The following is a 27,481-nucleotide window of genomic DNA, read 5'->3' on the forward strand; positions in this document are numbered from 1 at the left end:
TAAGGACGAGGAGACGGAATGTCTGTGCGGTCAATCTGCTTGTGTATATTAAAGGTGTGAAAAATGTCAGCTGTACAGGAACCTGGCATTCAGTGACCCTAATTGAGGTAGGGTGGGGGTGAATGAGTGCCTTTTGGTTCCACTGATTAGCAAAAGGTGGGGGCTACTTTGGTTCAAGGAGCCTGGGTCACTAAACAAAATGGATGCCGAGGACAAGATGGTGTCCTCACGCACAATACCATTACACCAGACACCGGAGACATCCCCTCCCCCCACATACCGATCACCAGAGACATCCCCTCCCCCCACATACCAATCACCGGAGACACCCCCTCCCCCCACATACCAATCACCGGAGACACCCCCTCCCCCCCCACATACCAATTACCTGAGACATCCCCTCCCCCCCCACATACTGATCGCCGGAGACATCCCCTCCCCCCCCCACATACCGATCGCCGGAGACATCCCCTCCCCCCCCCCCCCACATACCGATCACCGGAAACATCCCCCCCCACATACCGATCACCGGAGACATCCCTCCCCACATACCGATCACCGGAGACATCCCCCCCCCCCCCCCACATACCGATCACCGGAGACATCCCCCCCTTACATACCAATCACCGGAGACATCCCCTCCCCCCACATAGTGATCACCGGAGAGACCCCCTCCCCCCCCCCCACATATCGATCACTGGAGACACCCCCTCCCCCCCCCCCCCACATACCGATTACCGGAGACATCCCCTCCCCCCCACATACCGATCGCCGGAGACACCCCCTGTCCTGCTCCCCTCTGGGTCCCCAGTCTTTCCGTCACCCTTCTCTCACACTGAACTCTGGTGGTGGTAATGACTTTGGACTCCTCTCTTCTCTCTGCAGAGTCTCATCTTTGGAAGAGGATTTTCTCCAGAAACATGCAGCGTGGGATTAGACATTCCTCCGACTCGGGTGATTCCCAACACAGCTCTGTAGATTGTTCTCTGCAGATGTCGGTCTCGGAGGAGGATCTTCGCACAGAGTTGTCTCTGCTGGGGTTCCCGGCCATTCCCCAGCACAGACTCTTGCAGTTTAAGGAAGATCTGGAGCAGCTGATGAGGAGCCGGGAAGGATCGGAGACTCGCTCCGGGAACTCGGCACAGTCTGAGAAGGAAAATCTACGATCTTCATCACTTCTACAAGTCTGCTCTGATTGGGAGAAGATGTCTGCCTGGCCTATGAATGCCTTGAGTTCCAGGCAGGAGGAGCTCAGCCAGGGTCAGCCAGACTCCTATAGCAGACATACGGTTAGTCTGGGAGGTATCGGGCAGGAGAAGAGAAGAATGCCGGTCATCACTCGCAAAGTTCTGCGCAGGAGAAGTAACGGACAGGCAGAGGTGTGCGATGAATCTTCTCTGTCTAGTGAGATGGAGACCTGTGAGGAAGAAAACCTCTCCAGATCTGAAGAGTCGCTGGCCGGGGACAGCAGAGTCCTATCCAGGCGGTCCCCTACCTTGTCTTCGGACTGCGTGAAATCCTTCATCCGCGTACCGCCGTACTCCCTGCTGGAGCAGTACAGACAACACTCCGACCCGGTGAGCCGCTTCAATGAATACAAGCAGAGCTGGACCGCCATACAGAGAGCGCTGGAGCGCAGCCGGAAGGAGGTGCGCTGGGGAGTCCGCGAGAGGATGATGTCGGCTCCGCCCCCACCTATTCCACGACCCCTCCCAGCGCCAAATACCTACATCATCCCCACTGATAAGAAGAGGTACGGCCTACGCTGGGCCATCCGCCAAGACCTGGTGAATGGTAATATCCCGCGTGGCGGCAACTCCTGATACCGTGCTTGTGGTCAGAGACTTCTGTTGTGTGCTTTGTGTGTTTATAATAAATTCTTTTTATCAATTTTATTAGGAAATCTCTTTTATTAAGTACAAGAAAGGCAGAGTTACAAAATAGAAACACTTTGTGGGTGTGTCCTGCACTTGGGGGTGAGGGGCGGTAATACTGGAGCTCAGCTGCTATGGCCTCAGTCACAGGGTCCCGAGGGCTTCCCCCATAAAGATTCGTCCACCATCTTTTATGTGAAACTTGAAATGGCGAGGAGCTTCAAACACCAGCACGATGGTGGAGCCAAAATTGAACTCTCCCAGAGGGGCCCCCTTTGTCAGGATCAGGCCAGAGGGGCCATACTGCTCCGTGTAGCTGTGGTCATGATTCTTCCCCTTCACGTGACGGGAGTGGTTGGTGTGAAGTTCCTGGAATGACAAACAGGAGATTAAAGATGAGACGGACCCCTAACTAATACAACGAAGACCAGGAAACCACACCAGACCATGTTACTATAACAGCTCCGCCTCCCACACCTTATTGGCCCATTGATAGTCTAGGAAACCCCACCAGACCATGTTACTAGAACAGCTCCGCCTCCCACGCCTTCTTATTTGCCCATTGATAGTCTAGGAAACCCCACCAGACCATGTTACTAGAACAGCTCCGCCTCCCACACGTTCTTATTGGCCCATTGATAGTCTAGGAAACCACACCAGACCATGATACTAGAACAGCTCCGCCTCCCACACCTTATTGGCCCATTGATAGTCTAGGAAACCCCACCAGACCATGTTACTAGAACAGCTCCGCCTCCCACGCCTTCTTATTGGCCCATTGATAGTCTAGGAAACCCCACCAGACCATGTTACTAGAACAGCTCCGCCTCCCACGCCTTCTTATTTGCCCATTGATAGTCTAGGAAACCCCACCAGACCATGTTACTAGAACAGCTCCGCCTCCCACACCTTCTTATTGGCCCATTGATAGTCTAGGAAACCACACCAGACCATGATACTAGAACAGCTCCGCCTCCCACACCTTATTGGCCCATTGATAGTCTAGGAAACCCCACCAGACCATGTTACTAGAACAGCTCCGCCTCCCACGCCTTCTTATTGGCCCATTGATAGTCTAGGAAACCCCACCAGACCATGTTACTAGAACAGCTCCGCCTCCCACACCTTCTTATTGGCCCATTGATAGTCTAGGAAACCACACCAGACCATGTTACTAGAACAGCTCCGCCTCCCACACCTTATTGGCCCATTGATAGTCTAGGAAACCCCACCAGACCATGTTACTAGAACAGCTCCGCCTCCCACACCTTCTTATTGGCCCATTGATAGTCTAGGAAACCCTACCAGACCATGTTACTAGAACAGCTCCGCCTCCCACACCTTCTTATTGGCCCATTGATAGTCTAGGAAACCACACCAGACCATGTTACTAGAACAACTCCGCCTCCCACACCTTATTGGCCCATTGATAGTCTAGGAAACCCCACCAGACCATGTTACTAGAACAGCTCCGCCTCCCACGCCTTCTTATTGGCCCATTGATAGTCTAGGAAACCCCACCAGACCATGTTACTAGAACAGCTCCGCCTCCCACACCTTCTTATTGGCCCATTGATAGTCTAGGAAACCACACCAGACCATGTTACTAGAACAGCTCCGCCTCTCACACCTTATTGGCCCATTGATAGTCTAGGAAACCCCACCAGACCATGTTACTAGAACAGCTCCGCCTCCCACGCCTTCTTATTGGCCCATTGATAGTCTAGGAAACCCCACCAGACCATGTTACTAGAACAGCTCCGCCTCCCACGCCTTCTTATTGGCCCATTGATAGTCTAGGAAACCCCACCAGACCATGTTACTAGAACGGCTTCGCCTCTAACGCCTCCTTATTGGCCCATAGGTAGTCTGTCCGTAATTCCCTAACCTCCTTCTGTCCTCCCACCCGCTGCTTCCAGAGTCTTCTACCTATAATTCGCTAACCGTCTGCTGTCCCCCGCCCCCCCCCCCCCCCCCCCGCTGCTTCCAGAGTCTTCTACCCATAATTCACTAACCTTTATATGTTCTCCACTGCCTCAAGAGCCTTCCACCCATTAATCTCTACCACCTTTTGACCTCCTCCGCTTCCATCCAGAGCCTTCTACCCATAATTCACTAATACCCTTCGGTCCTCATCTGCTGCCTCCAGAGTCTTCCATCCATAATTTACTAACCCTCCGTTGTCCTCCCACCCGCTGCCTCCAGAGTCTTCTACCCGTAATTCACTAACCCCCTTCTGTCCTCCCACCCGCTGCTTCCAGAGTCTTCTACCCATAATTCACTAACCCTAATTTGTTCTCCACTGCCTCAAGAGCCTTCCACCCATTAATCTCTACTACCAGCTTCTGATCTCCACCTCTGCCTCCATAGTCTTTTAACTGTAATTCATTAACCCCCTTCTGTCCTCCCCCGTTGCCTCCAGAGCCTTCCACCTGTAATTCACTAACCCTAATTTGTTCTCCACTGCTTCAAGATCCTTCCGCCTATTAATCTCTACAACCTTCTGTCCTCTGCTGCCTCCAGAGTCTTCCACACATTAATCCATACCCCTTTCTGTCCTCTGCTGCCTCCTGAACCTTCCACCTGTAATTCACTGAACCCCTTCTGTCCTCCCCATGCCACTCCGACTCGCAGCCCAGACTCTACCCTCCCCTCCCACTTCATCCAGCCAAAAGGCATCATCAAGCAAACGTCTCAGGGCAATGGTGCCCCCTGCAGCTCAGAAGGACCCAAGTGCGGCCTTTGCATGTTTTACAGTGGCAGCAGCCCCTCCTCACCCATTTGGGCCTGAGGTCCAGTAGAGGAGGACCACCTGTACCCCCTAGACAATGAAAAGTTTCAAACCAAAAAAATCTCAGTGTAGATATGGGATTGGGATCACAGTCATGATCACAGAACAGTCCAGCATTATATCACAACGGAACGCTGGCCCTGGAAGGGAATTTTATTTATATCTGACTATATTGAGACCAGAGAGGCCATGGGAATTCTGGGTAATTTGGGATCAGTCCACGCTCACCTTGTCTCCGTAGATCCGGATAGATCCCACGTTTGTGGCTCCTACAGCAGTAAGAGAGAAGAAGCCGAACTGCCACTGACCGCTGAGCACAACGCGCTCGTTCTGACAGAAGAGACCTGGCATCCAACGGGCAATGTTGGGACTCACCGACAGCAAAGTACCTGGAGAGGAACAGGGAGAGAGGGATGACCCATCTACATGGCCAACCTACAAACCTGCTGCACACCTCCATGTCACCCACAGGTCCCTCTACTTCTGTAGTCCACCACCTCACCCAGACGTACCCCTTCTTCTGTAGGGTCCACAATGACACCCTGAGGTCCTTCATCTAGTTTCTGGCTCTCGGGATACATAGTGTGGCCCTCAGTGTGGTACCGGTGTCTCCTGTGAGTCTGACATACCTCCTCTGTCCCTTTGTTAGGTTCTCATGATCAGCCCCCTAACCCTCCAGTATTGGGTTGTATGGTAACTGTATCCTTGCCCTTGTATGGTAAGGTGGTGCACCATTTGCTGGCACTAGATGAATCCCGTACCGTACGAAACGTTGTGTATGTTTGAGCCCCGTATAGCTCTTCAATAATCCCCATTAGAAGCACCCCAGTATTCTCCTGATAACGCCTTCAGCTTCCCTTCTCCCAAAAGGCCGGTACTATCCAAATTCAGGGATCGTGGATGGTCAGCCTTTATATCCATAAACAAGGATACCAGCCTATAGGTGGCGCTGTCAGTATGCTCCTAATGACTGTGCTATTTGTATAGTAGTATAGAAGAAGGTGTATACAGGTTCATATATCACATCCCAACTCAGTGTGTGACCGGCCAGTTATTACCGCAGCCTAGACCGGTCCTCACAATACCCATTTTAGGTCCAGGGGGTGGCATTGAATGTGGTCGGGGGAGGAAAGTGTGACTACTGTGGAGACATCAGTGATGGAGAATATGAGAGTAGTCACAATACCTGGAAAGTGCCTCCTGTGCTGAATGCTCCAGTCTGCTGGGGAATGAAATCGGTGATAGTCTCCAGGAGCCAGATAAATGACGTGATGGAAGAGACGATTCGCAGGACGCACACCCAACTGCTGCAGGAACGGCAGACCTGGGAAAAACCAACAAAGGAAGACATTACACGGCGCAGAGAGGAGATGAGGGACAGACTCTCCGGGAAGAGAGGAGGGACAGACTCTCCGGGAAGAGAGGAGGGACAGACTCTCCGGGAAGAGGGGAAATGAGAGACAGACTCTCCGGGAAGAGAGGAGATAAGGGACAGACTCTCCGGGAAGAGGGGAGAGGAGGGACGGACTCTCCGGGTAGAGAAGAGATGAGGGACAGACTCTCCGGGAAGAGGGGAGAGGAGGGACAGACTCTCTGGGAAGAGGGGAGAGGAGGGACAGACTCTCCGGGAAGAGAGGAGATGAGGGACAGACTCTCCGAGAAGAGGGGAGAGGAGGGACAGACTCTCCGGGAAGAGGGGAGAGGAGGGACAGACTCTCTGGGAAGAGGGGAGAGGAGGGACAGACTCTCCGGGAAGAGAGGAGATGAGGGACAGACTCTCCGGGAAGAGAGGAGATGAGGGACAGACTCTCCGGGAAGAGGGGAGAGGAGGGACAGACTCTCCGGGAAGAGAGGAGATGAGGGACAGACTCTCCGGGAAGAGGGGAGAGGAGAGAAAGACTCTCTGGGAAGAGGGGAGAGGAGGGACAGACTCTCCGGGAAGAGAGGAGATGAGGGACAGACTCTCCGAGAAGAGGGGAGAGGAGGGACAGACTCTCCGGGAAGAGGGGAGAGGAGGGACAGACTCTCTGGAAAGAGGGGAGAGGAGGGACAGACTCTCCGGGAAGAGAGGAGATGAGGGACAGACTCTCCGGGAAGAGAGGAGATGAGGGACAGACTCTCCGGGAAGAGGGGAGAGGAGGGACAGACTCTCCGGGAAGAGGGGAGATGAGGGACAGACTCTCCGGGAAGAGGGGAGATGAGGGACAGACTCTCCGGGAAGAGAGGAGATGAGGGACAGACTCTCCGGGAAGAGGGGAGAGGAGGGACAGACTCTCTGGGAAGAGAGGAGATGAGGGAGAGTCTCTCCGGGAAGAGGGGAGAGGAGGGACAGACTCTCCGGGAAGAGGGGAGAGGAGGGACAGACTCTCTGGGAAGAGGAGAGAGGAGGGACAGACTCTCCGGGAAGAGGGGAGAGGAGGGACAGACTCTGGGAAGAGGGGAGAGGAGGGACAGACTCTCCAGGAAGAGAGGAGAGGAGGGACAGACTCTCCGGGAAGAGGGGAGAGGAGGGACAGACTCTCTGCGAAGAGGGGAGAGGAGGGACAGACTCTCCGGGAAGAGGAGTGAGGGACAGACTCTCCGGGAAGAGAGGAGATGAGGGACAGACTCTCCGGGAAGAGAGGAGATGAGGGACAGACTCTCCGGGAGGAGAGGAGATGAGGGACAGACTCTCCGGGAGGAGAGGAGATGAGGGACAGACTCTCCAGGAAGAGAGGATATGAGGGACAGACTCTCCGGGAATAGAGGAGATGAGGGACAGACACTCCGGGAAGAGAGGCGATGAGGGACAGACTCTCCGGGAGGAGAGGAGATGAGGGACAGACTCTCCAGGAAGAGAGGAGATGAGGGACAGACTCTCCGGGAAGAGGAGAGAGGGAGGACAGACTCTCCGGGAAGAGAGGAGATGAGGGACAGACTCTCCGGGAAGAGAGGAGATGAGGGACAGACTCTCCGGGAGGAGAGGAGATGAGGGACAGACTCTCCAGGAAGAGAGGAGATGAGGGACAGAGAAGAGATGAGGGACAGACTCTCCGGGAAGGGAGGAGATGAGGGACAGACTCTCCGGGAAGAGAGGAGATGATGGACAGACTCTCCGGGAAGAGAGGAGAGAAGGGACAGACTCTCCGGGAAGAGGAGAGAGTGAGGGAGGACAGACTCTCCAGGAAGAGAGGAGATGAGGGACAGACTCTCCGGGAAGAGAGGAGATGAGGGACAGACTCTCCGGGAAGAGGGGAGAGAAGGGACAGACTCTCCGGGAAGAGGAGAGAGGGAGGACAGACTCTCCAGGAAGAGAGGAGATGAGGGACAGACTCTCCGGGAAGAGGGGAGAGGAGGGACAGACTCTACGGGAAGAGAGGAGGGACAGACTCTCCAGGAAGAGAGGAGAGGAGGGACAGACTCTCCGGGAAGAGAGGAGATGAGGGACAGACTCTCCGGGAAGAGAGGAGATGAGGGACAGACTCTCCGGGAAGAGAGGAGATGAGGGACAGACTGTCCGGGAAGAGAGGAGATGAGGGACAGACTCTCCGGGAAGAGGGGAGATGAGGGACAGACTCTCCGGGAAGAGGAGAGAGGGAGGACAGACTCTCCGGGAAGATGAGTGAGGGAGGACAGACTCTCCGGGAAGAGAGGAGATGAGGGACAGACTCTCCGGGAAGAGAGGAGATGAGGGACAGACTCTCCGAGAAGAGAGGAGATGAGGGACAGACTCTCCGGGAAGAGAGGAGATGAGGGACAGACTCTCCGGGAAGAGAGGAGATGAGGGACAGACTCTCCGGGAAGAGGGGAGATGAGGGACAGACTCTCCGGGAAGAGGAGAGAGGGAGGACAGACTCTCCGGGAAGAGGAGAGAGGGAGGACAGACTCTCTGGGAAGAGAGGAGATGAGGGACAGACTCTCCGGAAAGAGAGGAGATGAGGGACAGACTCTCCGGGAAGAGAGGAGATGAGGGACAGACTCTCAGTGAAGAGAGGAGATGATGGACAGACTCTCCAGGAAGAGGAGAGAGGGAGGACAGACTCTTCGGGAAGGGAGGAGATGAGGGACAGACTCTCCAGGAAGAGGGGAGAGGAGGGACAGACTCTCCGGGAAGAGGGGAGATGATGGACAGACTCTCCGGGAAGAGGGGAAATGAGAGACAGACTCTCCAGGAAGAGAGGAGATAAGGGACAGACTCTCCGGGAAGAGAGGAGATGAGGGACAGACTCTCCGGGAAGAGGGGAGATGAGGGACAGACTCTCCGGGAAGAGGAGAGAGGGAGGACAGACTCTTCGGGAAGAGAGGAGATGAGGGACAGACTCTCCGGAAAGAGAGGAGATGAGGGACAGACTCTCCGGGAAGAGAGGAGATGAGGGACAGACTCTCCGGGAAGAGGGGAGATGAGGGACAGACTCTCCGGGAAGAGGAGAGAGGGAGGACAGACTCTCCGGGAAGAGGAGAGAGGGAGGACAGACTCTCTGGGAAGAGAGGAGATGAGGGACAGACTCTCCGGGAAGAGAGGAGATGAGGGACAGACTCTCCGGGAAGAGAGGAGATGAGGGACAGACTCTCCGTGAAGAGAGGAGATGATGGACAGACTCTCCGGAAAGAGGAGAGAGGGAGGACAGACTCTTCGGGAAGGGAGGAGATGAGGGACAGGCTCTCCAGGAAGAGGGGAGAGGAGGGACAGACTCTCCGTGAAGAGGGGAGATGATGGACAGACTCTCCGGGAAGAGGGGAAATGAGAGACAGACTCTCCGGGAAGAGAGGAGATAAGGGACAGACTCTCCGGGAAGAGGGGAGATGAGGGACAGACTCTCCGGGAAGAGGAGAGAGGGAGGACAGACTCTCCGGAAAGAGAGGAGATGAGGGACAGACTCTCCGGGAAGAGAGGAGATGAGGGACAGACTTTCCGGGAAGAGAGGAGATGAGGGACAGACTCTCCGGGAAGAGGGGAGATGAGAGACAGACTCTCCGGGAAGAGAGGAGATGAGGGACAGACTCTCCGGGAAGAGGGGAGATGATGGACAGACTCTTCGGGAAGAGAGGAGATGAGGGACAGACTCTCCGGGAAGAGGGGAGAGAAGAGATAGACTCTCCGGGAAGAGGAGTGAGGGAGGACAGACTCTCCGGGAAGAGGGAGGACAGACTCTTCGGGAAGAGGGGAGAGGGAGGACAGACTCTCCAGGGAGAGGAGTGAGGGAGGACAGACTCTCCGGGAAGAGAGGAGATGAGGGACAGAATCTCCAGGAAGAGAGGAGATGAGGGAAAGACTCTCCGGGAAGAGGAGAGAGGCAGGACAGACTCTCCGGAAAGAGGGGAGATGAGGGACAGACTCTCCGGGAAGAGGGGAGAGGAGGGACAGACTCTCCGGGAAGAGAGGAGATGAGGGACAGACTCTCCGGGAAGAGAGGAGATGAGGGACAGACTCTCCGGGAAGAGGGGAGATGAGGGACAGACTCTCCGGGAAGAGGAGAGAGGGAGGACAGACTCTCCGGGAAGAGGAGAGAGGGAGGACAGACTCTCTGGGAAGAGAGGAGATGAGGGACAGACTCTCCGGAAAGAGAGGAGATGAGGGACAGACTCTCCGGGAAGAGAGGAGATGAGGGACAGACTCTCAGTGAAGAGAGGAGATGATGGACAGACTCTCCAGGAAGAGGAGAGAGGGAGGACAGACTCTTCGGGAAGGGAGGAGATGAGGGACAGACTCTCCAGGAAGAGGGGAGATGATGGACAGACTCTCCGGGAAGAGGGGAAATGAGAGACAGACTCTCCAGGAAGAGAGGAGATAAGGGACAGACTCTCCGGGAAGAGAGGAGATGAGGGACAGACTCTCCGGGAAGAGGGGAGATGAGGGACAGACTCTCCGGGAAGAGGAGAGAGGGAGGACAGACTCTTCGGGAAGAGAGGAGATGAGGGACAGACTCTCCGGAAAGAGAGGAGATGAGGGACAGACTCTCCGGGAAGAGAGGAGATGAGGGACAGACTCTCCGGGAAGAGGGGAGATGAGGGACAGACTCTCCGGGAAGAGGAGAGAGGGAGGACAGACTCTCCGGGAAGAGGAGAGAGGGAGGACAGACTCTCTGGGAAGAGAGGAGATGAGGGACAGACTCTCCGGGAAGAGAGGAGATGAGGGACAGACTCTCCGGGAAGAGAGGAGATGAGGGACAGACTCTCCGTGAAGAGAGGAGATGATGGACAGACTCTCCGGAAAGAGGAGAGAGGGAGGACAGACTCTTCGGGAAGGGAGGAGATGAGGGACAGACTCTCCAGGAAGAGGGGAGAGGAGGGACAGACTCTCCGTGAAGAGGGGAGATGATGGACAGACTCTCCGGGAAGAGGGGAAATGAGAGACAGACTCTCCGGGAAGAGAGGAGATAAGGGACAGACTCTCCGGGAAGAGAGGAGATGAGGGACAGACTCTCCGGGAAGAGGGGAGATGAGGGACAGACTCTCCGGGAAGAGGAGAGAGGGAGGACAGACTCTCCGGAAAGAGAGGAGATGAGGGACAGACTCTCCGGGAAGAGAGGAGATGAGGGACAGACTTTCCGGGAAGAGAGGAGATGAGGGACAGACTCTCCGGGAAGAGGGGAGATGAGAGACAGACTCTCCGGGAAGAGAGGAGATGAGGGACAGACTCTCCGGGAAGAGGGGAGATGATGGACAGACTCTTCGGGAAGAGAGGAGATGAGGGACAGACTCTCCGGGAAGAGGGGAGAGAAGAGATAGACTCTCCGGGAAGAGGAGTGAGGGAGGACAGACTCTCCGGGAAGAGGGAGGACAGACTCTTCGGGAAGAGGGGAGAGGGAGGACAGACTCTCCAGGGAGAGGAGTGAGGGAGGACAGACTCTCCGGGAAGAGAGGAGATGAGGGACAGAATCTCCAGGAAGAGAGGAGATGAGGGAAAGACTCTCCGGGAAGAGGAGAGAGGCAGGACAGACTCTCCGGAAAGAGGGGAGATGAGGGACAGACTCTCCGGGAAGAGGGGAGAGGAGGGACAGACTCTCCGGGAAGAGGGGAGAGAAGAGATAGACTCTCCGGGAAGAGAGGAGAGAAGAGATAGACTCTCCGGGAAGAGAGGAGAGAAGAGATAGACTCTCCGGGAAGAGGAGAGAGAAGAGATAGACTCTCCGGGAAGAGGAGAGAGAAGAGATAGACTCTCCGGGAAGAGGAGTGAGGGAGGACAGACTCTCCGGGAAGAGGGAGGACAGACTCTTCGGGAAGAGGGGAGAGGGAGGACAGACTCTCCAGGAAGAGGAGTGAGGGAGGACAGACTCTCCGGGAAGAGGGGAGAGAAGAGATAGACTCTCTGGGAAGAGGAGAGAGGGAGGACAGACTCTCCGGGAAGAGGGGAGATGAGGGACAGACTCTCCGGGAAGAGGGGAGAGGAGGGACAGACTCTCCAGGAAGAGGGGAAAGGGAGGACAGACTCTGCGGGAAGAGGAGTGAGGGAGGACAGACTCTCCAGGAAGAGGGGAGAGAAGTGACAGACTCTCCGGGAAGAGGAGAGAGGGAGGACAGACTCTCCGGGAAGAGGAGTGAGGGATGACAGACTCTCAGGGAAGAGGAGAGAGGGAGGACAGACTCTCCGGGAAGAGGAGAGAGGGAGGACAGACTCTCCGGGTAGAGGAGAGAGGGAGGACAGACTCTCCGGGAAGAGGAGTGAGGGGGGACAGACTCTCCAGGAAGAGGGGAGATGAGGGACAGACTCTCCGGGAAGAGGGGAGATGAGGGACAGACTCTCCGGGAAGAGGGGAGAGAAGAGATAGACTCTCCAGGAAGAGGGGAAAGGGAGGACAGACTCTGCGGGAAGAGGAGTGAGGGAGGACAGACTCTCCGGGAAGAGGGGAGAGGGAGGACAGACACTCCGGGAAGAGGGGAGAGAAGAGACAGACTCTCCGGGAAGAGGGGAGAGGAGGGACAGACTCTCCGGGAAGAGGAGTGAGGGAGGACAGACTCTCCGGGAAGAGGAGAGAGGGAGGACAGACTCTCCGAGAAGAGGGGAGAGGGAGGACAGACTATCCTGGAAGAGGAGTGAGGGGGGACAGACTCTCCGGGAAGAGGGGAGAGGGAGGACAGACACTCCGGGAAGAGGGGAGAGAAGGGACAGACTTTCCGGGAAGAGGGGAGAGGGAGGACAGACTCTCCGGGAAGAGGGGAGAGGGAGGACAGACTCTCCGGGAAGAGGAGTGAGGGAGGACAGACTCTCCGGGAAGAGGAGAGAGGGAGGACAGACTCTCCGGGAAGAGGGGAGAGGGAGGACAGACTCTCCGGGAAGAGGGGAGAGGGAGGACAGACACTCCAGGAACAGGGGAGAGTAGAGATAGACTCTCCGGGAAGAGGGGAGAGGAAGGACAGACTCTCTGGGAAGAGGAGAGAGGGAGGACAGATTCTCCGGGAAGAGGTGTGAGGGAGGACAGACTCTCCGGGAAGAGGAGTGAGGGAGGACAGACTCTCCGGGAAGAGGAGTGAGGGAGGACAGACTCTCCGGGAAGAGGAGTGAGGGAGGACAGACTCTCCGGGAAGAGGAGTGAGGGAGGACAGACTCTCCGGGAAGAGGAGAGAGGGAGGACAGACTCTCCGGGAAGAGGGGAGAGGGAGGACAGACTCTCCAGGAAGAGGGGAGAGTAGAGATAGACTCTCCGGGAAGAGGAGAGAGGGGGGACAGACTCTCCGGGAAGAGGAGAGAGGGAGGACAGACTCTCCGGGAAGAGGTGTGAGGGAGGACAGACTCTCCGGGAAGAGGAGTGAGGGAGGACAGACTCTCCGGGAAGAGGAGTGAGGGAGGACAGACTCTCCAGGAAGAGGGGAGAGTAGAGATAGACTCTCCGGGAAGAGGTGTGAGGGAGGACAGACTCTCCAGGAAGAGGGGAGAGTAGAGATAGACTCTCCGGGAAGAGGGGAGAGGAGGGACAGACTCTCCGGGAAGAGGAGAGAGGGAGGACAGACTCTCTGGGAAGAGGAGAGAGGGAGGACAGACTCTCCGGGTAGAGGAGAGAGGGAGGACAGACTCTCCGGGAAGAGGAGTGAGGGGGGACAGACTCTCCAGGAAGAGGGGAGATGAGGGACAGACTCTCCGGGAAGAGGGGAGATGAGGGACAGACTCTCCGGGAAGAGGGGAGAGAAGAGATAGACTCTCCAGGAAGAGGGGAAAGGGAGGACAGACTCTGCGGGAAGAGGAGTGAGGGAGGACAGACTCTCCGGGAAGAGGGGAGAGGGAGGACAGACACTCCGGGAAGAGGGGAGAGAAGAGACAGACTCTCCGGGAAGAGGGGAGAGGAGGGACAGACTCTCCGGGAAGAGGAGTGAGGGAGGACAGACTCTCCGGGAAGAGGAGAGAGGGAGGACAGACTCTCCGGGAAGAGGGGAGAGGGAGGACAGACTCTCCTGGAAGAGGAGTGAGGGAGGACAGACTCTCCGGGAAGAGGGGAGAGGGAGGACAGACACTCTGGGAAGAGGGGAGAGAAGGGACAGACTTTCCGGGAAGAGGGGAGAGGGAGGACAGACTCTCCGGGAAGAGGAGTGAGGGAGGACAGACTCTCCGGGAAGAGGGGAGAGGGAGGACAGACTCTCCGGGAAGAGGGGAGAGGGAGGACAGACACTCCAGGAACAGGGGAGAGTAGAGATAGACTCTCCGGGAAGAGGGGAGAGGAAGGACAGACTCTCTGGGAAGAGGAGAGAGGGAGGACAGATTCTCCGGGAAGAGGTGTGAGGGAGGACAGACTCTCCGGGAAGAGGAGTGAGGGAGGACAGACTCTCCGGGAAGAGGAGTGAGGGAGGACAGACTCTCCGGGAAGAGGAGTGAGGGAGGACAGACTCTCCGGGAAGAGGTGTGAGGGAGGACAGACTCTCCGGGAAGAGGAGAGAGGGAGGACAGACTCTCTGGGAAGAGGGGAGAGGGAGGACAGACTCTCCAGGAAGAGGGGAGAGTAGAGATAGACTCTCCGGGAAGAGGGGAGAGGAAGGACAGACTCTCCGGGAAGAGGAGAGAGGGAGGACAGACTCTCCGGGAAGAGGTGTGAGGGAGGACAGACTCTCCGGGAAGAGGTGTGAGGGAGGACAGACTCTCCGGGAAGAGGAGTGAGGGAGGACAGACTCTCCGGGAAGAGGAGTGAGGGAGGACAGACTCTCCGGGAAGAGGAGCGAGGGAGGACAGACTCTCCAGGAAGAGGGGAGAGTAGAGATAGACTCTCCGGGAAGAGGGGAGAGGGAGGACAGACTCTCCAGGAAGAGGGGAGAGTAGAGATAGACTCTCCGGGAAGAGGGGAGAGGAGGGACAGACTCTCCGGGAAGAGGGGAGAGGGAGGACAGACTCTCCGGGAAGAGGGGAGAGGGAGGACAGACTCTCCGGGAAGAGGGGAGAGGGAGGACAGACTCTCCGGGAAGAGGGGAGAGTAGAGATAGACTCTCCGGGAAGAGGTGTGAGGGAGGACAGACTCTCCGGGAAGAGGTGTGAGGGAGGACAGACTCTCCGGGAAGAGGAGTGAGGGAGGACAGACTCTCCAGGAAGAGGGGAGAGTAGAGATAGACTCTCCGGGAAGAGGTGTGAGGGAGGACAGACTCTCCAGGAAGAGGGGAGAGTAGAGATAGACTCTCCGGGAAGAGGAGTGAGGGAGGACAGACTCTCCGGGAAGAGGAGTGAGGGAGGACAGACTCTCCGGGAAGAGGTGTGAGGGAGGACAGACTCTCCGGGAAGAGGAGAGAGGGAGGACAGACTCTCTGGGAAGAGGGGAGAGGGAGGACAGACTCTCCAGGAAGAGGGGAGAGTAGAGATAGACTCTCCGGGAAGAGGGGAGAGGAAGGACAGACTCTCCGGGAAGAGGAGAGAGGGAGGACAGACTCTCCGGGAAGAGGTGTGAGGGAGGACAGACTCTCCGGGAAGAGGAGTGAGGGAGGACAGACTCTCCGGGAAGAGGAGTGAGGGAGGACAGACTCTCCGGGAAGAGGAGTGAGGGAGGACAGACTCTCCGGGAAGAGGGGAGAGGGAGGACAGACTCTCCGGGAAGAGGGGAGAGGGAGGACAGACTCTCCGGGAAGAGGGGAGAGGGAGGACAGACTCTCCGGGAAGAGGGGAGAGTAGAGATAGACTCTCCGGGAAGAGGGGAGAGGAAGGACAGACTCTCCGGGAAGAGGAGAGAGGGAGGACAGACTCTCCGGGAAGAGGTGTGAGGGAGGACAGACTCTCCGGGAAGAGGAGTGAGGGAGGACAGACTCTCCGGGAAGAGGAGTGAGGGAGGACAGACTCTCCGGGAAGAGGAGTGAGGGAGGACAGACTCTCCGGGAAGAGGGGAGAGGGAGGACAGACTCTCCGGGAAGAGGGGAGAGGGAGGACAGACTCTCCGGGAAGAGGGGAGAGGGAGGACAGACTCTCCGGGAAGAGGAGAGAGGGAGGACAGACTCTCTGGGAAGAGGAGAGAGGGAGGACAGACTCTCTGGGAAGAGGGGAGAGGGAGGACAGACTCTCCAGGAAGAGGGGAGAGTAGAGATAGACTCTCCGGGAAGAGGGGAGAGGAAGGACAGACTCTCCGGGAAGAGGAGAGAGGGAGGACAGACTCTCCGGGAAGAGGTGTGAGGGAGGACAGACTCTCCGGGAAGAGGAGTGAGGGAGGACAGACTCTCCGGGAAGAGGAGTGAGGGAGGACAGACTCTCCGGGAAGAGGAGTGAGGGAGGACAGACTCTCCGGGAAGAGGGGAGAGGGAGGACAGACTCTCCGGGAAGAGGGGAGAGGGAGGACAGACTCTCCGGGAAGAGGGGAGAGGGAGGACAGACTCTCCGGGAAGAGGGGAGAGTAGAGATAGACTCTCCGGGAAGAGGGGAGAGGAGGGACAGACTCTCCGGGAAGAGGAGAGAGGGAGGACAGACTCTCTGGGAAGAGGGGAGAGGGAGGACAGACTCTCCAGGAAGAGGGGAGAGTAGAGATAGACTCTCCGGGAAGAGGGGAGAGGAAGGACAGACTCTCCGGGAAGAGGAGAGAGGGAGGACAGACTCTCCGGGAAGAGGTGTGAGGGAGGACAGACTCTCCGGGAAGAGGAGTGAGGGAGGACAGACTCTCCGGGAAGAGGAGTGAGGGAGGACAGACTCTCCGGGAAGAGGAGTGAGGGAGGACAGACTCTCCGGGAAGAGGGGAGAGGGAGGACAGACTCTCCGGGAAGAGGGGAGAGGGAGGACAGACTCTCCGGGAAGAGGGGAGAGGGAGGACAGACTCTCCGGGAAGAGGGGAGAGTAGAGATAGACTCTCCGGGAAGAGGGGAGAGGAGGGACAGACTCTCCGGGAAGAGGGGAGAGGGAGGACAGACTCTCCGGGAAGAGGGGAGAGTAGAGATAGACTCTCCGGGAAGAGGGGAGAGGAGGGACAGACTCTCCGGGAAGAGGGGAGAGGGAGGACAGACTCTCCGGGAAGAGGGGAGAGGGAGGACAGACTCTCCGGGAAGAGGGGAGAGGGAGGACAGACTCTCCGGGAAGAGACTCTGTGACACGGCTCGGAGAGAAGAGACTCATCATGCAGCTTTCCACTCATCCTTGGCATTGAGTGAATGGATTGTGAAGAGTAAATCTTACCCACGTTGGCCGGTTCTCTCCAGTCTTGTGGACCCAGGAAGTTCTCCAGGGTATAGGTTATTCCTTTCACCTGTTCGATCTGTGAGCCCCGAGTCCGGCCACAGTGCAGAATCCGACCATCGCAGGGACTGACCTACAGCACAGACAGACAGAGGAAAGAGTCAGACTCTGCATAAGGAAGCATTGGAAAGATGAATGATGGGAAATCTAAGTCTGCCAGAGTGCCAACTAAGCTAGAGGTGAGCGGGGGATGGTCACAACATGGAAAGTAGATGCAGACTATTATCTGTTCTACTCTAAATGAAGCCAGCCTGTCAGACTTACTGAGAAGGCCAGCCTGGATTAGACGTTAGAATGGCGGCAGATTATGGCTCTACTCCTAGAATAGAACAATCACATACAATTCTGTCAGTTGGGTTAGTCCTTGTCCATGCTATGAAATCACAGAGCGCCTCCAAGGCGGAGATATGACGCTGGACGTACCGCGTTGTGGACAGAGATGACTCTGGCTGTGGACTTCAGTGGCCGTCGGAAAAGCTCCCCCAGATTCTTGTAGCGGTTGAGGTCTTCTATCTCAGCTTCTGCCATGTTGACAGAGAAGGCCCAGACATACATGGAGAGGAGAGGACGCCGCAACCAGCGAGGCAGGCTGACCTCATTGACTAGGCCCCAAAGACGAGAGAGAAGACGGGTCGGAGCTCTACTGTAGACTGCCTGTCCAAAGGGAAACCAGACCAGATGTATGAACCAATCATCATAGCTACATCACAGGAATGTCATCAATAGGCAACCTCAGGGGTGGGTGGAGGCAAGAGGTGAGAGCAGCATGACCACCACCTCCTTACTACTGCCACCCACTGGAGTCTATGGGGAACAGCAGTGTGCCTGAAAGATCGACTCCAACCGTGAAGGCCCCAAGAGTCAGAATAGTGAAGCATAAGAAGACAATCTACCTACCACCAGTCCATTTCTCTGACGTCTTCTCTGTTTCTGCCCCCCCAACTTCCAGGATGACCTACCACCAGTCCATTTCTCTTCTCTGTTTCTGCCCCCCCCCACTCCCACTTCCAGGCTGATCTACCACAGGTCCATCTCTGTAAAGTCTTCTCTGTTCCTGCCCCCCAGGCTGATCTACCACAGGTCCATCTCTCTGATATCTTCTCTGTTCCTGCCCCCCAGGATGATCTACCACAACTCCATCTCTGTAAAGTCTTCTCTGTTCCTGCCCCCCAGGCTGATCTACCACAGGTCCATCTCTGTAAAGTCTTCTCTGTTCCTGCCCCCCAGGCTGATCTACCACAGGTCCATCTCTGTAAAGTCTTCTCTGTTCCTGCCCCCCAGGCTGATCTACCACAACTCCATCTCTGTAAAGTCTTCTCTGTTCCTGCCCCCCAGGCTGATCTACCACAGGTCCATCTCTGTAAAGTCTTCTCTGTTCCTGCCCCCCAGGCTGATCTACCACAGGTCCATCTCTGTAAAGTCTTCTCTGTTCCTGCCCCCCAGGCTGATCTACCACAACTCCATCTCTGTAAAGTCTTCTCTGTTCCTGCCCCCCAGGCTGATCTACCACAACTCCATCTCTCTTCTGCATTCTAACTTTGCGCCCCCCTATCTACCACCAGCCAATCTCTCTGCTGCTTTCCTAAATTGGAATCCTAAAATTGAAAGTCTTCTTCAGGCATCCCACAGCATCACAATCGGCTCTCCTGATCTCTAATCCTTGACTTACAAACGATTCGCACTCCAGAACGGAGGTGGCGTGATATCATGCTGGTCCTGGGACACCATTGGGTGGCCATCTTACTGCCATTGTCCCGTCTGACCTATCAGCAATCCCACATCACTGCATGGCCAGTTAACCCTTCCCTATGCTATCCAAAACTTCAAAATTACTTTTTGGCCAGAGCTACCCTTGAAAGACGTATCTGTCCCAACCAGGGCCGGCCCTACCATGGGTCCCAACCTACATAGAAATTCAGGACCTACAGAGAACCAATGGTGTTTGTAACCCCGGGACTGCCGGTTCCCCAGAGATGCCCCCTCCCCTCCCCCCATAGCGCTACTCATAGTGTCCCCTCCCCCCATAGCGCTCACCTTGCTGACTCGGCTGGTTGGTGGGATTCCGGCTTTTGCCAAAGGTCTCAGAAGCTGCAATGAGCGTTCCCTCAGGAAAGGCGGCCGCAACTGTCCAATCCGTCTTCTTATAGACAGACGAGGGACCGACAACCTGGAGGAAGAGAAGAGGACTCATATATGGGGGTAAAGAGAGGGGGGGAGGACTTATATATGGGGGTAAAGAGAGGGGGGGGGACTCATATATGGGGGTAAACAGAGGGGGAGGAGGACTCATATATGGGGGTAAACAGAGGGGGAGGAGGACTCATATATGGGGGTAAACAGAGGGGGGAGAGGACTCATATATGGGGGTAAAGAGAGGGGGGGAGGACTTATATATGGGGGTAAAGAGAGGGGGAAGAGGACTCATATATGGGGGTAAACAGAGGGGGAGGAGGACTTATATATGGGGGTAAAAAGAGGGGGAGGAGGACTCATATATGGGGGTAAACAGAGGGGGAGGAGGACTCGTATATGGGGGTAAAGAGAGGGGGGGAGGACTCATATATGGGGGTAAACAGAGGGGGAGGAGGACTCATATATGGGGGTAAACAGAGGGGGGAGGAGGACTTATATATGGGGGTAAAGAGAGGGGGGGAGGACTTATATATGGGGGTAAACAGAGGGGGGAGGAGGACTTATATATGGGGGTAAACAGAGGGGGAGGAGGACTCATATATGGGGGTAAACAGAGGGGGAGGAGGACTCATATATGGGGGTAAAAAGAGGGGGAGGAGGACTCATATATGGGGGTAAACAGAGGGGGAGGAGGACTCGTATATGGGGGTAAAGAGAGGGGGGGAGGACTCATATATGGGGTAAACAGAGGGGGGAGGAGGACTTATATATGGGGGTAAACAGAGGGGGAGGAGGACTCATATATGGGGGTAAACAGAGGGGGAGGAGGACTCATATATGGGGGTAAAAAGAGGGGGAGGAGGACTCATATATGGGGGTAAACAGAGGGGGAGGAGGACTCGTATATGGGGGTAAAGAGAGGGGGGGAGGACTCATATATGGGGGTAAACAGAGGGGGAGGAGGACTCATATATGGGGGTAAACAGAGGGGGGAGGAGGACTTATATATGGGGGTAAAGAGAGGGGGGGAGGACTTATATATGGGGGTAAAGAGAGGGGGGAGGACTTATATATGGGGGTAAAGAGAGGGGGGAGGACTTATATATGGGGGTAAAGAGAGGGGGAAGAGGACTCATATATGGGGGTAAACAGAGGGGGAGGAGGACTCATATATGGGGGTAAACAGAGGGGGAGGAGGACTCATATATGGGGGTAAACAGAGGGGGAGGAGGACACATATATGGGGTAAACAGAGGGGGAGGAGGACTCATATATGGGGGTAAACAGAGGGGGAGGAGGACACATATATGGGGTAAACAGAGGGGGAGGAGGACTCATATATGGGGGTAAACAGAGGGGGAGGAGGACTCATATATGGGGGTAAACAGAGGGGGGAGGACTTATATATGGGGGTAAACAGAGGGGGAGGAGGACTCATATATGGGGGTAAACAGAGGGGGGAGGACTTATATATGGGGGTAAACAGAGGGGGAGGAGGACTCGTATATGGGGGTAAAGAGAGGGGGGGAGGACTCATATATGGGGGTAAACAGAGGGGGGAGAGGACTCATATATGGGGGTAAAGAGAGGGGGGGAGGACTTATATATGGGGGTAAACAGAGGGGGAGGAGGACTCGTATATGGGGGTAAAGAGAGGGGGGAGGACTCATATATGGGGGTAAACAGAGGGGGGAGAGGACTCATATATGGGGGTAAAGAGAGGGGGGGAGGACTCATATATGGGGGTAAACAGAGGGGGAGGAGGACTCGTATATGGGGGTAAAGAGAGGGGGGGAGGACTCATATATGGGGGTAAACAGAGGGGGGAGGAGGACTTATATATGGGGGTAAAAAGAGGGGGGAGGAGGACTTATATATGGGGGTAAAAAGAGGGGGAGGAGGACTCATATATGGGGGTAAAGAGAGGGGGGAGGACTTATATATGGGGGTAAAGAGAGGGGGAAGAGGACTCATATATGGGGGTAAACAGAGGGGGAGGAGGACACATATATGGGGGTAAACAGAGGGGGAGGAGGACTTATATATGGGGGTAAAGAGAGGGGGGAGGACTTATATATGGGGGTAAAGAGAGGGGGAAGAGGACTTATATATGGGGGTAAACAGAGGGGGAGGAGGACTCATATATGGGGGTAAACAGAGGGGGAGGAGGACACATATATGGGGGTAAACAGAGGGGGAGGAGGACACATATATGGGGTAAACAGAGGGGGAGGAGGACTCATATATGGGGGTAAACAGAGGGGGAGGAGGACACATATATGGGGGTAAACAGAGGGGGAGGAGGACACATATATGGGGTAAACAGAGGGGGAGGAGGACTCGTATATGGGGGTAAACAGAGGGGGAGGAGGACTCATATATGGGGGTAAACAGAGGGGAGAGAGGACAGTGAGGGGATTATAGAAGGTGAATGGAGCTGGGAAGATCGAGACGGGTGGTTGGAGGTCTATGGGGGAAATTAAAGTTTTGGGATCGGAGGGGTTCTAGAAGGTTCTGGGTTTGGGGGGACTCTAAAAGATTCCGGGGTTGGAGGTTCCGGGGTTGGGGGTTCCGGGGTTGGGGGTTCCGGGGTTGGGGGTTCCGGGGTTGGAGGTTACGGGGTTGGGGGTTCCCGGGGTTGGGGGTTCCGGGGTTGGAGGTTCCGGGGTTGGGGGTTCCCGGGGTTGGGGGTTACGGGGTTGGAGGTTCCGGGGTTGGAGGTTCCGGGGTTGGGGGTTCCCGGGGTTGGGGGTTCCGGGGTTGGAGGTTCCGGGGTTGGGGGTTCCCGGGGTTGGAGGTTCCGGGGTTGGAGGTTACGGGGTTGGGGGTTACGGGGTTGGGGGTTACGGGGTTGGGGGTTACGGGTTACGGGGTTGGAGGTTCCGGGGGTTGGGGGTTACGGGGTTGGAGGTTACGGGGTTGGAGGTTCCGGGGTTGGGGGTTCCCGGGGTTGGGGGTTCCGGGGTTGGAGGTTCCGGGGTTGGGGGTTCCCGGGGTTGGAGGTTCCGGGGTTGGGGGGTGTATATAGAGACGTACCATCTCCTGGTCCTCTGACTTCCCGGTAGATTGGAGGCTTTACACATTCTTCCCCAATTCTGCAACACAAAATACAGCATGGTGACACCCCCAGGATACAACGTAACCCCCATACAATGTAACCCCCAGGATACAATGTAACCCCCATACAATGTAACCCCCAGGATACAATGTAACCCCCAGGATACAATGTAACACCCAGGATACAATGTAACCTCCAGGATACAATGTAATACCCAGGATACAATGTAACCCCCAGGATACAATGTAACCCCCAGGATACAATGTAACACCCAGGATACAACGTAACCCCCAGGATACAATGTAACCCCCATACAATGTAACCCCCATACAATGTAACACCCAGGATACAATGTAACCCCCAGGATACAATGTAACCCCCAGGATACAATGTAACCCCCATACAATGTAACCCCCAGGATACAATGTAACCCCCAGGATACAATGTAACACCCAGGATACAATGTAACCTCCAGGATACAATGTAATACCCAGGATACAATGTAACCCCCAGGATACAATGTAACCCCCAGGATACAATGTAACACCCAGGATACAACGTAACCCCCAGGATACAATGTAACCCCCATACAATGTAACCCCCATACAATGTAACACCCAGGATACAATGTAACCCCCATACAATGTAACCCCCAGGATACAATGTAACCCCCATACAATGTAACCCCCAGGATACAATGTAACCCCCAGGATACAATGTAACACCCAGGATACAATGTAACCTCCAGGATACAATGTAACCCCCATACAATGTAACCCCCATACAATGTAACACCCAGGATACAATGTAACCCCCAGGATACAATGTAACCCCCATACAATGTAACACCCAGGATACAATGTAACCTCCAGGATACAATGTAATACCCAGGATACAATGTAACACCCAGGATACAACGTAACCCCCAGGATACAATGTAACCCCCATACAATGTAACCCCCATACAATGTAACACCCAGGATACAATGTAACCCCCAGGATACAATGTAACCCCCATACAATGTAACACCCATACAATGTAACACCCAGGATACAATGTAACACCCAGGATACAACGTAACCCCCAGGATACAATGTAACCCCCATACAATGTAACCCCCATACAATGTAACCCCCATACAATGTAACACCCAGGATACAATGTAACCCCCATACAATGTAACCCCCATACAATGTAACCCCCATACAATGTAACACCCAGGATACAATGTAACCCCCATACAATGTAACCCCCATACAATGTAACACCCAGGATACAATGTAACACCCAGGATACAATGTAACACCCAGGATACAATGTAACCCCCATACAATGTAACCCCCATACAATGTAACCCCCAGGATACAATGTAACCCCCAGGATACAATGTAACCCCCAGGATACAACGTAATATACACAATGTAACAAGTAATTGGATTTAATGTAACACAAACATAAAGACAATGTAACACACATATATATATATATAATGTAACACACACTTGGACACAATGTAACACATAATTGGATACAATGTAACACAAACATATACACAATGTAACACTCACAGTGGTCGTCTCGCTCTCTCGGATATCACATCCCTGTATATGTGAATGGGTGAGATCCTCAGCTGAGAAGATCCGGCCAATCACAGGACAGGGAAGGGATGAAGGGGCGGAATCAGTTGAGATGTTTAAAGTGACAGAACATTGTTACAGAGGATGAGGAAGAGCTCACCCCACCCCCCCATAATGCACTGCATTTCCCCTTTCTGCCTCATTGTGGGGGAGGGGGAGCCTGACTGTGAAGCAGGAAGTGGGGTGTCCCCCGGAGGACCCCAAAATGTATTTCTACAAATTCCTCTCCTCCCCCATCCATAGAAGAGAGAGAAGACCTGCGATATATTACAGCATGGCACAGACTGAGAGCCGGGTATTCTACATACACTAATATATACCCCCCTTTCCTCCCCCCACCCCACCCATCACCCACCACCCCCTCCCCTCACCCCTTCTCCACCCATCACCCCCCCATCCCCCCCCCATCCCCCCCACCCCACCTCCACCCATCACCCCCCATCCTCCCACCCCACCCATCATCCCCCCATCCTCCCACCCCACCCATCATCCCCCTTGGAGGAGAGGAGAGAGATGGAGGAGAGGAGAGAGATGGAGGAGAGAAGGGAGAGGAGAGAGATGGAGGAGAGGAGAGAGATGGAGGAGAGAAGGGAGAGGAGAGAGATGGAGGAGAGGAGAGAGATGGAGGGAAGGGAGAGGAGAGAGATGGAGGAGAGGAGAGAGATGGAGGGAAGGGAGAGGAGAGAGATGGAGGAGAGGAGAGAGATGGAGGAGAGAAGGGAGAGGAGAGAGATGGAGGAGAGGAGAGAGATGGAGGAGAGAAGGGAGAGGAGAGAGATGGAGGAGAGGAGAGAGATGGAGGGAAGGGAGAGGAGAGAGATGGAGGAGAGGAGAGAGATGGAGGGAAGGGAGAGGAGAGAGATGGAGGAGAGGAGAGAGATGGAGGAGAGAAGGGAGAGGAGAGAGATGGAGGAGAGGAGAGAGATGGAGGGAAGGGAGAGGAGAGAAATGGAGGAGGGAAGGGAGAGGAAAGGGAAAAGATGGAGGAGGGAGAGAAGAGGAGAGAAAAGAGTTGGAGGAGGGAAGGGAGAGGTAAGGAGAGAGATGGAGGAGGGGAGATAGAGGAGGGTAATGGAGGAGGGAAGGGAGAGGGGAGGAGGGAGATGGAGGAGGGAAGAGAGAGGAGAGAGATGGAGGAGAGGAGAGAAATGGAGGAGAGAAGGGAGAGGAGAGAGATGGAGGAGAGGAGAGAGATGGAGGGAAGGGAGAGGAGAGAGATGGAGGAGAGGAGAGAGATGGAGGGAAGGGAGAGGAGAGAGATGGAGGAGAGGAGAGAGATGGAGGGAAGGGAGAGGAGAGAGATGGAGGAGAGGAGAGAGATGGAGGGAAGGGAGAGGAGAGAGATGGAGGAGAGGAGAGAGATGGAGGAGAGAAGGGAGAGGAGAGAGATGGAGGAGAGGAGAGAGATGGAGGGAAGGGAGAGGAGAGGGGTGAAGAAAGGAAGGGAGAGGAGAGAAATGGAGGAGGAAGGGAGAGGAAAGGGAAAAGATGGAGGAGGGAGAGAAGAGGAGAGAAAAGAGTTGAGGAGGGAAGGGAGAGGTAAGGAGAGAGATGGAGGAGGGGAGATAGAGGAGGGTAATGGAGGAGGGAGGGAGAGGGGAGGAGGGAGATGGAGGAGGGAAGGGAGAGGAGGTTGATGGAGGAGAGAAATGGAGGAGGGAAGGGAGAGGAGAAGAGAGAGATGGGGGTGGGAGGGAGAAGAGAGGAGAGAAGAGAAGGGAAAGGAAGGCAGAGGAAAGAGATGAGTAGGGAAGGGAGAGGAGAGAGATGGAGGAGGAAAGGGAGAGGAGAGAGATGGAGGAGGAGGGGAGAGGAGAGGAAAGGAGAGAAGGGAAGGCAGAGGAGAGAAATGAGGAGGGAAGGGAGAGGAGAGGAGAGAGATGGAGGAAAGGGAGAGGAGAGGAGAGAGATGGAGGAGGGAAGGGAAAGGAGAGAGATGGAGGGGGGAAGGGTAAGGAGAGGAGAGAGATGGAGGAGAGAAGGGAGAGGAGAGAGATGGAGGAGAGAAGGGAGAGGAGAGAGATGGAGGAGAGGAGAGAGTGGAGGGAAGGGAGAGGAGAGAGATGGAGGAGAGGAGAGAGATGGAGGGAAGGGAGTGGAGAGAGATGGAGGAGAGGAGAGAGATGGAGGAGAGAAGGGAGAGGAGAGTGATGGAGGAGAGGAGAGAGATGGAGGGAAGGGAGAGGAGAGAGATGGAGGAGAGGAGAGAGATGAGGAGAGAAGGGAGAGGAGAGAGATGGAGGAGAGGAGAGAGATGGAGGAGAGAAGGGAGAGGAGAGAGATGGAGGAGAGGAGAGAGATGGAGGGAAGGGAGAGGAGAGAGATGGAGGAGAGGAGAGAGATGGAGGAGAGAAGGGAGAGGAGAGAGATGGAGGAGAGGAGAGAGATGGAGGAGAGAAGGGAGAGGAGAGAGATGGAGGAGAGGAGAGAGATGGAGGAGAGAAGGGAGAGGAGAGAGATGGAGGAGAGGAGAGAGATGGAGGAGAGAAGGAGAGGAGAGAGATGGAGGAGAGGAGAGAGATGGAGGAGAGAAGGGAGAGGAGAGAGATGGAGGAGAGGAGAGAGATGGAGGAGAGAAGGGAGAGGAGAGAGATGGAGGAGAGGAGAGAGATGGAGGAGAGAAGGGAGAGGAGAGAGATGGAGGAGAGGAGAGAGATGGAGGGAAGGGAGAGGAGAGAGATGGAGGTGAGGAGAGAGATGGAGGGAAGGGAGAGGAGAGAGATGGAGGAGAGGAGAGAGATGGAGGGAAGGGAGATGAGAGAGATGGAGGAGAGGAGAGAGATGGAGGAAGGGAGAGGAGAGAGATGGAGGAGAGGAGAGAGATGGAGGGAAGGGAGAGGAGAGAGATGGAGGAGAGGAGAGATGATGGGGAAGGGAGAGGAGAGAGATGGAGGAGAGGAGAGAGATGGAGGGAAGGGAGAGGAGAGAGAGGAGAGAGAGGAGATGGATGGGGAAGGGAGAGGAGAGAGATGGAGGAGAGGAGAGAGATGGAGGGAAGGGAGAGGAGAGAGATGGAGGAGAGGAGAGAGATGGAGGAGAGAAGGGAGGAGAGAGATGGAGGAGAGGAGAGAGATGGAGGAGGGAGAGGAGAGGGGTGAAGAAAGAAGGGAGAGGAGAGAAATGGAGGAGGGAAGGAGAGGAAAGGGAAAGATGAGGAGGGAGATAGAGAGAAAAGGTTGAGGAGGGAAGGGAGAGGTAAGGAGAGAGATGGAGGAGGGGAGATAGAGGAGGGGTAATGGAGGAGGAAGGGATGAGGGAGGAGGGAGATGGAGGAGGGAAGGGAGAGGAGGTTGATGGAGGAGAGAAATGGAGGAGGGAAGGGAGAGGAGAAGAGAGAGATGGGGGGTGGGAGGGGAGAAGAGAGGAAGAGAAGAGAGGGAAAGGAAGGC

General features: G+C 55.4%; 2 protein-coding genes across 2 annotated transcripts; one reads left to right on the forward strand and one right to left on the reverse strand.

Moving 5' to 3' along the window:
- Positions 1-854: 854 nt before the first annotated feature.
- Positions 855-1,895, forward strand: HYLS1 (HYLS1 centriolar and ciliogenesis associated; the record flags this gene model as incomplete). Its single annotated transcript, XM_082261365.1, has 1 exon — positions 855-1,895. One exon carries the CDS (start codon positions 855-857, stop codon positions 1,821-1,823), a length of 969 nt encoding a protein of 322 aa, XP_082117491.1. The 3' UTR covers positions 1,824-1,895.
- Positions 1,896-1,943: 48 nt separating this feature from the next.
- Positions 1,944-22,497, reverse strand: LOC309558308 (phosphatidylserine decarboxylase proenzyme, mitochondrial-like). Its single transcript, XM_082261364.1, has 7 exons — positions 22,433-22,497; positions 19,298-19,430; positions 17,687-17,917; positions 17,204-17,336; positions 5,852-5,989; positions 4,894-5,054; positions 1,944-2,243 (listed from the first exon to the last, which is right to left on the reverse strand). Exons 1-7 carry the CDS (start codon positions 22,477-22,479, stop codon positions 2,019-2,021), a joined length of 1,068 nt encoding a protein of 355 aa, XP_082117490.1. The 5' UTR covers positions 22,480-22,497; the 3' UTR covers positions 1,944-2,018.
- Between the last annotated feature and the right edge of the window lie 4,984 nt (positions 22,498-27,481).

This window comes from Pelophylax lessonae (genome assembly GCF_965119305.1).
Source record: "Pelophylax lessonae genome assembly, chromosome: 6".
Lineage (NCBI taxonomy): Eukaryota > Metazoa > Chordata > Amphibia > Anura > Ranidae > Pelophylax > Pelophylax lessonae.